The 11,899-nt window shown below is 32.2% G+C and overlaps 1 protein-coding gene across 1 annotated transcript; it reads left to right on the forward strand.

The window, feature by feature from the left end:
• Positions 1–2,213: 2,213 nt before the first annotated feature.
• Positions 2,214–7,928, forward strand: LOC122599291 (NAD-dependent malic enzyme 59 kDa isoform, mitochondrial). The gene is made up of 19 exons (XM_043771781.1): positions 2,214–2,533; positions 2,996–3,092; positions 3,350–3,468; positions 3,553–3,720; positions 3,811–3,939; positions 4,072–4,132; positions 4,252–4,355; positions 4,436–4,519; positions 4,614–4,720; positions 4,802–4,895; positions 5,793–5,906; positions 6,004–6,069; positions 6,283–6,355; positions 6,444–6,530; positions 6,642–6,696; positions 6,782–6,853; positions 6,993–7,055; positions 7,358–7,472; positions 7,611–7,928. The coding sequence occupies exons 1-19, from the start codon at positions 2,378–2,380 to the stop codon at positions 7,680–7,682; spliced, it is 1,836 nt and encodes a 611-aa protein (XP_043627716.1). The 5' UTR covers positions 2,214–2,377; the 3' UTR covers positions 7,683–7,928.
• Positions 7,929–11,899: the final 3,971 nt, after the last annotated feature.

Below are 11,899 nucleotides of genomic sequence, written 5' to 3' on the forward strand. Positions count from 1 at the left end.
CTTCCTATTTTGTGCGTTTCATACTTTCATTTGTTCAGCAACACGAGCCTGTCACTCTGTAAGCAATAAGGAATGTTACTCACATGTGATAAAGCAGGCATTAGAAATAACATTTTTGCCAAATTGCAAGAAAATAATGTGTCATAAGAAACCTGGATATCTCGCTATGACGCTACTAGTGTTTCTCTACCATCTTATTTTTCTTTGCTTACTTGGGTCTCCATAACCAACCATCATTTTGATTTACACTCTGTTTGCAAAATTGACCATTACTATTAAGTATCTAGAAAACGGTAAAAAAACTTGGAAGAATGTGAGAACCGTATACAATGTGGAATGCCGATTAAAACAAATACCGCATATATATATATATATATATATACACTAAGTCTTTTACCCGCACGATGTGCAGTTATTAAATTTATTTTTTGAAAATAATTTTGACACGGATAATAAAAAGAATTGGTTTACTGATAAAAAATTTATTTATAAATTACCGAGTATAATTTATATGTGTGAATAACAAACAAACTTATATGTTAATAATTTTATTGAACCTGATTAAGTTGACTATACATGTAAAAATCTAAAAAATATATATATATATATTTTTGTCAAAATCAAACAATGACCATAAAAAATTTCATAAACCTCAAAATAGTTTATTAATATTTATATTTGATGAGAATTTATTAAAATATCTTTGCCATATATAGAATTTTTGAATTCGTTAAATATGTTTAAATAAGATAATTATTATAAAAATTTATAAAAATGATACATGGGATAAAAGATTATGTGTTAATTTTTAAAAATAGCTTTAAATTAAAAGAGATTTTAAAATGTTAGGATAACTACTCTTTTAACATATATATATATATATATATATATAAAACTTGGAAGAATGTGAGAACCGTTGGAACAATCTTAATGGTTTGTCACCCTTTACATATAGTGGATAGGATAGGAAAATTGATAATTAACAATAAATATTTCAAACCCACATGTCTATTCAACCATACTATCCCATACAATACGATGAAGTAACAATGTGGTTATTAATGTAAATTGATAGAAAAGGATAAATACTTACAAGTCAAGTATACTTTCCCCTAAAGGATGTATTAATGCTTTCTTCGGACCGAATGTACTCTAATTCATGATTTCCTATTTAAAGGGAGCTTTGATTATTTGCTTATTCAAAAGGAAAAATTCATAAAGTTCAGTAAAAATTTTGTAGCTAAAATAGAGCAACTTCCTTTGAGACACATTTAAAGTTGGCTAGTACATTTCACTTGCAAGGCACACGACAACAATTTTTTCAAACATATATTTCTCTATCATAACTGCTATTAATAATATAATATAATAATTATGATATTTATTATGTTAGATGACTTTTTGTCGACAAATTAGATGACTTTTTGTGAACATAAACTATTGCAATAAGTGCATAAGAAAATCGGGCTCATACCTCAATACTTAATTAGGATCCAAGTCTTTCATTTGTGATGGAAAAACCCCCAGTTAAAACATAAATGTCTTCATATTTAAATAAATTTGATACTCTTAAAGTGCTGCAAGATATTCAAAAGAGATGAGAAAATCCACGTTAGAGTGTAAAATATAATATGATGGAGCATCATAAGATCTCCAAAAAAGATGAAAGAATATGAACGGATGACGAGGAGCTGAAAAAAGATATAAATGTAAATTAACATGCATGATTTGTTAAATATTTTATTTTTTATTTTTTATCGGTGAAGTTAGATAATAAAAAGTAATTAACTATATGAATAAAAAAATTAGATGTCTAAATTTAGATATACATTTTTATTTTTAATCATTTAGTGAATTGTTCTTGTAAAAAAATCTAAGATTTATAATTACTTTCCACCTATATATATATTCTTCATCTAATATTCACAATGATAAATTTGTATACAATTTTTACATAAAAAAAATGGAATACGACTAAAATGTAGTAAAAGTGATGTAAAACGTGTTTTTCACTAAAAACCAAAACTGAGTCCCAAAAAGTAAAATCTTACGTCAAATATGTGGCGAACCAAAATTAATGCGTAAAATTCCGATAAAGCCCTTTTGGCCGCCAAAAGACGACCTTCTACACATTCTTCGGGCACCCAAATCAATCATACATCTTTTGCCCGAATCAAAATTTATTTCAAATCCGTCCTCTTATTCTCCTGCCCGTAAATCTCGGTCACCCTCTCACACTCCTCCTTGTGTCCTCAGCTCCCCCAAACAGTTACAACTGCAAAACAACCTATACATATAGAATTTATATATCTATATCTGTGCGTGTGTATCGACATTACACTCAGTTGCTTCTTCAAGATCCTTCTGTTGTTCGGAAATGTGGAGGAGAAGTGTGGCTCGATCTGCCACGGCGGCGGCGACTCTGCGGCAATCGCGGAAGTTGTCGATAGTAGCGCCGACGACTCATACACCTGGTCCGTGTATTGTTCATAAACGTGGAGCCGATATTCTTCATGATCCATGGTTTAACAAGGTTAGTCGTCGTGATCTTTAAAACTTTTTTTTTTTGACGATTCAACCTATACATCTAGATTCTCTGTATCTATATATTTTTCATTCTATTTATAGTTATATATTTTTTATTTGTTTTTGTTTATATGGAGTAATTTGTGAGAGCTTTAGTATTAGGAAGGTTAATTGCTGTGAATTGTGATTTCAACTATACATACAGATTCTCTGTATCTATAGCTATGAAATATATGTTTGACGTATGGGGTTCATCACACTAGTCAAGAATAAAAAAAGGAAAGAAAGGAGAAAATATTAAGATTGACTTTGAAAAAGCACAACGGTGAAGTTTTCATCATTCAATATCATCTTTTGCAATATAGGGGGAATTAATAGTACATAAGGAAGTTGTTTACACGAAGTGGTTGTGCTCTGTTAGTTGTTGCTTTTGCGTCGTATCTTACTCTTGGTGGTTTTTCAAGAGCAGGATACTGGGTTTCCCTTGACGGAAAGAGATCGACTTGGACTTCGTGGCCTCCTCCCGCCTCGTGTCATCTCATTTGAGCAGCAATATGATCGTTTCAGTGAGTGCCTTTTTTTTTTTATTATTATTTTCCTTATCTGGTCTAGTCATTTTTGGGTTATGGATTTACTAAATTTGATGATTAAATCATGGAACAAGCTTGTGTACTTCTTACTTGCCCATTTTGGTGTATTGTCTTTGTACTCATGTTTTTATCATCTATCTCTTCCGAAGTTTTTGGTGCCCACTTGCCAAATTTAATTTTGTATGAGCAATATTTGAAGGCTATAAACTCATCCTCTTAATTTCTGTTGTTAGTGGAATCTTTTCGATCTTTGGAACATAACACAGAAGGCCAACCTCTGAGTGTTGTATCATTAGCCAAATGGAGAATCTTAAATAGACTACACGACAGGAATGAGACATTATATTACCGAGTAAGTTTTCTGTCAGATATCCTACTGTATGAATTCATTAAACTAATCAGCTTTTCAAAGTAATCTTACCTTGTTTCTGTGTAGGTACTTATTGATAACATAAAAGATTTTGCGCCTATAATATACACACCAACTGTCGGTTTGGTATGTCAAAACTATTCAGGATTGTTTAGACGTCCACGTGGAATGTACTTCAGTGCAAAAGATAAGGGGGAGATGATGTCCATGATCTATAACTGGCCATCTAAGCAGGTTTTATGTCGCATAAGTCTATATATCCACCATTTGTGCTCTTTTTTTTCTTCTCGACATAAGATGTAAATATGTTATTGTGTATTCCAGGTAGACATGGTAGTTCTTACAGATGGCAGTCGTATACTCGGTTTAGGTGATCTTGGAGTTCAAGGAATGGCAATACCAATTGGAAAACTTGATATGTATGTTGCTGCTGCTGGTATCAACCCTCAAAGAGTATGATCTTTGAATATCAAGATATTATGTTATGCGCCAAACTACTTGCTCAAGCATTATGTATTCTTTTGTGCATGTAAAGAAATTGAAGTTACTATCTATGCTTGCTCATAATGTTTGTCTACGTTGCAGATCCTTCCTATTATGCTTGATGTTGGAACGAACAACGAGAAACTACTGGAAAATCCCCTTTGTAAGTAAATAGGTAGTCTTTTATTGGATGAAAAACATCATACCTTGAGGAGAAGAACCCATCTTTTAGCAGCTTAACTGAACTAACAAATTTTGGACTTCATAAAATTACTTATACAGATATAGGACTTCGACAACCTAGGTTGGAAGGAGATGAATATATGTCAGTAGTGGATGAGTTAATGGAAGCTCTTCACGCTCGTTGGCCAAAAGCTGTTGTACAGGTATCTTTGTTTTTTAAGTACTGGGTGATTATGTAATGTTGAATCTATATGAGGCCTTCATTATTGTCCATATTAAACAGTTTGAAGACTTCCAATTTAAGTGGGCTTTCGAAACTCTTGAAAGATATCGTAAGAAGATTTGCATGTTCAATGATGATATACAGGTTAGGAATCTATGTATTGATTTGGGTAAAATCAACAGATCAACAATATATTGTTGGTTTCAAGTGTCTCAATATATGTGTATGCTCATTGCAGGGAACTGCTGGGGTTGCATTGGCTGGATTACTTGGAACCGTTAGAGCACAAGGTCTATCACTGTCAGACTTTGCAAACCAAAAGATTGTTGTTGTCGGAGCTGGAAGGTAATGCGAAACTTACTTCTCATAAAGAAGATAGTCGTTGGGGGAACATAGAAAACCTTACTTGCTATTGTACGGTTTCAGTGCAGGGCTTGGTGTTCTTAACATGGCCTATCAAGCAGTTGCTAGAATGGCAGGAACAGAAGCCAAGCCTCAATTTTTCCTACTTGATAAAAATGTGAGGTTCTACGGATGTAACTTCCATTGCCATTAGAGGGGCGATTGCAATCCAATAACATACGAATTTGTCAAATCTGTGTGTGTCTGTGTGTGTTATCTTTAACAGGTTAAACGGGTAGAAAGTAAAATTAACTCAAACTGCAGTTTGTTAATGCTTAAAACCTCTTAAATCATTCTGTGGAAAAAATACGCTAATTGTTTGTGAAATATATTTATATAGGACAATAAGTGTTTTGGGCCAGTTACCACCCCTATTTTATTTGTAAGGGATGCCATTGGGGCGGGGATTAACGGGGACCCATGCCATACCCGGTTCTCACTTGCAATCCCCATCCCTGTCCCCATTAATTACATCCTTATTCCCATCCCCACTGGGTATCACGGATCCCATTTGGTAATCAGAGATATCATATTTTATTAAGGTAAATAAGCTAAATATACACATTTTTGATATAGAAGCTAACCGAGATGTGAAATCTAAACTTGTTATTGATCATGTATGACTATAATTTTATATACAAACTAATGTGTATATTAAGTTTTTGATAAGCACAGTGTCACATATAAGTCATTAGCTTAATATAGATTATATATATATACACGAGTATTTATATACATATATAACATCTTTAGGTACGGGGATCGGGGATTTATAGTTTCCTATCCCCGTTGTCCTCCCAGGTTTACTTGATTGGACCCCAGCCTACCAGATTCTACAAAGTATGTATGTTTTGTCAGTTGATCCACTACTCTGAAAAGAGGACACATGTCTAACCAAAAATAACAAAATGAATGAAGTATAAATGAGAAAAAAATAGTCTCACTTTTTTAATTCGTTATGTAGGTCTACACAGCTTCTTTGTACACTTCTAAGAATTTAGAGTTTTTTATGCAGGGTTTGATCACAAATGAGAGACTTGTTATCGACTCGGCAGCTATACCATTTGCCAAAGACATTGAAGAGGTTAAAAGCTTGGGGCTCCATGAGGGATCTGATCTCCTCGAAGTGGTAAATCTCTTTTCAAAATACTCGAAGGTTTCTCTCAGATTAGAGGTTTCATGACTACTTGATGCATATGGGGATACCAATTCCTGGTATTTTGCAGGTCAAAAAGGTCAAGCCTCATGTTCTTCTTGGTTTGTCCGGGGTTGGAGGTATTTTCAATGAGCATGTATGTACTCTTTTTACTTGTGGATTGTCCTAATTCTAGTCCTATTTTGTCAGAATTATATCTTTGCACGACCAAATATATGTGCTCAAATATACTCTGTAGTTGCACCAATTAAATATACGTATAAACCCTCAAGAAGTTAAGGATTAGATATGATTCGTTACATTCATTCATGAGTCATATATTTTGTTTGTCATTATGTCATGCATACAGGTGCTTACAGCCATGCGAAACTCTGATTCTCCCAAACCTGCTATATTTTCCATGTCCAATCCCACATTGAATGGTTTGTCTTTGTGAAATCCTAATATGTGTCACACTGTCACTTAAGGAAGTCACAACATTTATATTGATTTTCTATACCTAACTTACAGCTGAATGCACTGCTGCCGATGCTTTTAAGTATGCTGGTGAAAATATTGTTTTTGGAAGTGGAAGCCCCTTTGAAAATGTTGATCTTGGTACTGTTTCTTTACATTGCATTTTCTTGGCTATCAATTGAATTTGCTATTTATTCCTTTTTTTCTATGTACTAATGTATTCAAATGCATAATGTTTCTTTGCATGAGCAGGAAATGGGAAAATTGGTCATGTGAATCAAGCAAATAACATGTACCTCTTCCCGGGGTTAGTCTTAATATGCATTCGTGTTAAAGAAAATGCTCTCTTTTTAATAAATTAGACTTTTTTTTGATATATTTTGTTAATCCAGGATTGGTTTGGGATCTCTGCTTTCTGGTGCTCATATTATATCTGATGGCATGTTGCAAGCAGCTTCTGAATGGTATGGTTCATGATTGAATTTGTAAAGTGTGATGGATTGTTATGAGTATTGAGTATACAGTTTTAATTTTCTGAATTTGGTGGAAATTGGATTAAAGATCTTTCCCGCTAAAATATACTCGTAAATTTCTTTTGTACAGTCTTGCTTCTTATATGACAGACGAAGAAATTCAGATGGGCAGATTGTATCCATCTATTGATAGGTACCACTTTCAGCTACGTAGGGACTTTATTAACTCACTGTAACTTCCATTTTTTCATATATATTTTTTACAAAGACAATAGTATTTTATTTCATTGTCAGTTATCTCCAGGTAGTTACATTAGATTGATGATAGGAATTTGGGTTAAGATTTATCTGATTTTGTCTTCATCGAAGGCTACTTTAGATATTCGCACATAGCAAGCAATTCTGTTGAATTGAGTGAAACTTTTCAATCCCTTCTACTACGAGTTGTGGCTACTCTTGGTTGCTACTTGATACTTTGGGTTTTTCCTTTTTCAGTATCCGACATATTACTGCTGAAGTAGGAGCAGCGGTGGTTAGGACAGCTGTTGCTGAGGGGCTTGCAGAAGGACATTGTGAGGTTGGGCCTAGAGAGCTCGCCAACATGTCAAAGGTATGTTTGAAAATTTGAAACCTCTATGCATCTAATGAAATTACTGATGATATAAACCTACTTATTGTATGTTAAATGATTAACGATTTGCCAATTCACAATACTAACCATTTATTGAGAATTTGGTGCTGGATGCAGGAAGAGACTGTCGACTATGTAACATCCAACATGTGGTATCCTATCTACAGTCCCCTTGTTCATGAGAAATAAGCGCAATAATAGAGTTCATTCTTCTGCAGATGGTATTGTATCACTTGCAGACTATTTTAGTATCTGAAATTCATTGTACAATTAAAAATATGTAGTTGTAGGGGAACTCAGATTAAGGAGATAAATTGCATGATATATCCCCAATGTTGTTGTATGTATACTTCGCATCCAAAGTTGCAAACTGTGTTGGTAATATCGAGAATAACTCTAAATCATTGAATGAAATGTAAATTTTCGTTTCCGGAATTTGGAATTTGAACATGGTGTGGTTTGGTGTGGTGTGGTGATACAACAAATAGACCAAAAAGGTGGAGTATATACATGGATATGTTTGAATGGCTTACTGTCATAATGTTCATTTACTCTAATGTAATTAATGTGTCATTTACTCTTATGTAAAATAAGTCTAGAAAATTGAAAAAGTTAAGAAAAAATGGGCGACGGTGAGCAGTTGCCGAGGGGGAAAAGGATGGGATCGCCGGTGGAGGTCGGTCTTTTGGGCAAACCACAAGCGAACCAGGGGTGGGTTCGTTCCACTCCTCTTAGCCTAAGATACTTGATTTATAACCGCCGCCAAGGAGGTTTAGATGTGGTGTTTGTGTGTAATTTAGCAATGAAATATTTTAATGTAACAAGTACGAGTAATAAATATATATGATTTGATCTATAAAAAGTAATCTATCTCAAGAAGTCATAAATATATCAATTTATCTATATAGTCATTGACTTTTTTTTATTTTATTTTATATAATCTACTGTATTATGCATTCAACATATATAATAAACAAAAATATCGGTTAAGTTATGTGGACTATTTTATAGACAAACATTTTTTATGTACAAACATATGATGAAAAAAACAAACAAGTATGTCTATGTGGTCGAAAAATCGTGTGATTCCTTGATACTATTGTTAGACGTTGTTGGCCTTAATGATACGATTATGAGATGAATCATTTAACACATAACCGAGTATTTCAAAATTTTATTTTCACATACTATCTTATTAAATTTTTCAAAACTTCAAATCAATGTAATATATTTCTAATTGACCTAATGCGAATAAATATAACAAAATAAAGTAAAGTTTCCAAACTGAACTTTTTTATTCACATGTACAAATCAATCTTTAAAAATTTAGCATAATAATTTTAAACTTTGACTTCGATTTACATTTTAATATGGTAATAACATTAACATATATATATATAGAGAGAGAGAGGGGTTAGGTATAATAAAACAAAGATTAATGTAAAACACGTGAGATAAAAGTCTGTCCATTAGATCAAATAGTTAAAAGAGGATAATGACATATCTGTAATATTTTCAAAGTAGAATGGTAAAGGGGCGTAAAGGTCAATGTATATATACTTTTACTTAAACGGGGCCTGGACTATAGCTACACGTTTTTTTCTTAAATTTATTTTTCTAAATTGATTATTAGTACGAGTAGTAAAATTTAATCACAATAATTGAGATTTTTTTTTATCTTTTATTTAGCCCATTTTGTCACTTTTGTTCCTGTAAATTTGTTCATATTTATGTTGCACGTTGATGCACACTTAGAATCCTTATATAGATAAATACAAATTTACAAGTTAAAATTAGATGCATAATGATGCATACGGTTACATAATGATGATCTTGTATCAACTTTGATTTACAACGAAAAACTTATAATTTAGAAAGCAACTTTATATAAAAGAGGTGATGTATAGCAATAAATACAATACAATAAGTCTACACTCTACACATATATTTATACTACACATATACAATCACATAAATATCACGTAATCGTTGAACGCTATTACATATATCTTTAATACACACTGAATCATTAATTCATTATACGTATTTTTGAAATTTATGATCCTTTAGCTTAATAATGATGCACAAACAATTTTTTGATTTTAATTAAGAACTTTGATTCACAACTAACTCTTAGCATAATACTGAATTACTGATGTTGATGCACGACAACTTTTTAATTTTATTAAAGAATTTTCATGCACGACACCCTTTAGCATAATATTGATGCACAATAATATTTTTGATTTTATTGATGAACTTTGATGCCTTTGTGATTTAATTGAAGAACTTTGATAGTTTGATGTACAACAATTCCATTTGATGTACACACAAACTTTGATGAGCTTTGATGTACAACAAAAAACTTTTTGATTGGATTAGTAAATCTTAACTCAAATTTGGTCACTAAAAAATCGTATTTTTAGGTGATACACATTGAAACATTTGATATATTGATTAATTGATAAACATAATATATCGACAATGCATAAAACCATTTTGAATCTACAAAATTGGAATTGGTAATCAATTCACTTACGACACAATTGTAATCATATACGTAAGAAATCCCGCAAAATCTCGTCATTCTTCCACAAGTAGAAGACTCTGACTTTGCTTCACATAATTGTAATCTAATAATTTAACGGATTAGCGTCTCCGCCTGGTTCTCGGGAATCCTTTCTTCATGAACATGGGTATTCATTGATGGAATCTACCGCAAATAGAAAATGGAAGTGTATAAAGTAGTAGATGATTTGTGGATCATATATTTAAACCATTCTAATTGATTAGAGTATATGGTTACCTGGTGTGAAAAATATCAGATGTTGGGTTGTTAATTGATTTATTTGATGGTTATTCATTATAATGAACTTCATTCATCGTCTTCTACGAAATAATTAGATATGCAATTAGTTTATTATTTGGAGGAGAGAAAATAGGTGAACATGAGTGGGGGCTGATATTTTGGGGAAAAACACTCAACGTAAATTTGGGAAACAAATTTACATTAACACCCTTTGTCTATTAAAAATATAATTAATTAGTAAAGGACATGTGTCAAGCTTATATTATGTCTTATTTGTTTTAGATTAATAGTTGTTTTATTTTACCCCCTCCCTATATATATATATACATGGAAAAGGGGATATAAGGTTGTCGGGTATCTAAGCTTAGGTGTGGAATCCCTCACATACCAATATTTTATTATTTCTTGTTTAATGAATAAATGTTTGTGTCACATGATATTTATGGTTTAAAAAATTAATATGTGAGTGTTTCACACCTAAGCTTAGATACCCGACAGCCTTATGTTACCATTCCCATATATATATATATATATGGATGGATGAGAATATAAGGCTGTTAGGTACCTAAGCATAGGTGTCAGACACTCACATATTAATTTTTCAAACCATAAAAATCATGGGGCCCAGACATTTATTCATTAAACAATAAATAATAAAATATTTGTATGTTAGGGGTTCCACACCTAAGCTTAGGTATTGGACAACCTTATATTCCCTTTTCCCATATATATATATATATATATATACACACTTTAAATTTGTCTGTATCTTTTTATTTTTTTCCTTTTTACACTAATATAATTATTGAAACCAAGGTTGTAAAACTCTTCTGAGTCGGCTGAGTACCTAAAATAAATTTTTGACTCCCCACCTCGCCGAGTCGAGTATTAGTCACGAGTTCTCCACCCTTGATACAGACAAAATGATGATGAAACGTGAATTTATGAACTAATCTTACGTTTAATTTCCAAGTTTGAATTATTGTTAATGTTCTTAAACAATTATGTTAAAATTTGAAGTTTGGAATATATTTTTAAGGTTCTATTAAATATAATTTCAAAAATACTTATGTTTGTATATAAAATTCAATCCGAGTTCTTCCCCAGTCGATTCCAATCCTCCAAAAACTTCTGACCCCCCTCCTCGCAAAGTCGAGTCCGAGTCACAAGTTTTCAGCATTAGTTGAAACGCATAACAAAGAAAATGACTTCAAAAGTTAGAGTTCGATCCTTATTTGGTGTAAAATTGTTTTACATTTAGAATGTTTAATAGTTATAAACCTAGTGCAGTTTTTACATGCGTGTTTTGCCATGTTATGACAAGAGGTGTTGCCGTAAATCGAATATTACATTATTTAAAAAAACAAAAAACACTAGCTACCGGTTTTTGTAAAAATTTCGAAAATGAATAAATGAATCAAATCCCATTCATGTATGGTTACTAGCTTTAAAATTGACTTCAAAACCGGTGCACAGTAGTAAATACGTAATTCACAACGGGTGTGCTAATCACGGGATTATATTCACAAAGTGTGTGCTAATCACGGAATTATTACGAAAAAGCGTATCTTTTGCTCTTTAGTAGAGTATATTCTTC

This window comes from Erigeron canadensis, chromosome 5, assembly GCF_010389155.1.
Source record: "Erigeron canadensis isolate Cc75 chromosome 5, C_canadensis_v1, whole genome shotgun sequence".
Lineage (NCBI taxonomy): Eukaryota > Viridiplantae > Streptophyta > Magnoliopsida > Asterales > Asteraceae > Erigeron > Erigeron canadensis.

Excerpts from the sequence above, each read along its gene's own strand:
- LOC122599291 (XM_043771781.1), top strand. The coding sequence starts at position 2,378 with ATGTGGAGGAGAAGTGTGGCTCGATCTGCCACGGCGGCGGCGACTCTG. Across the intron at positions 4,721-4,801 it reads GTTGTTGTCGGAGCTGGAAG|TGCAGGGCTTGGTGTTCTTA; the intron begins GTAATGCGAAAC and ends GTACGGTTTCAG. Across the intron at positions 6,070-6,282 it reads GAGGTATTTTCAATGAGCAT|GTGCTTACAGCCATGCGAAA; the intron begins GTATGTACTCTT and ends TCATGCATACAG.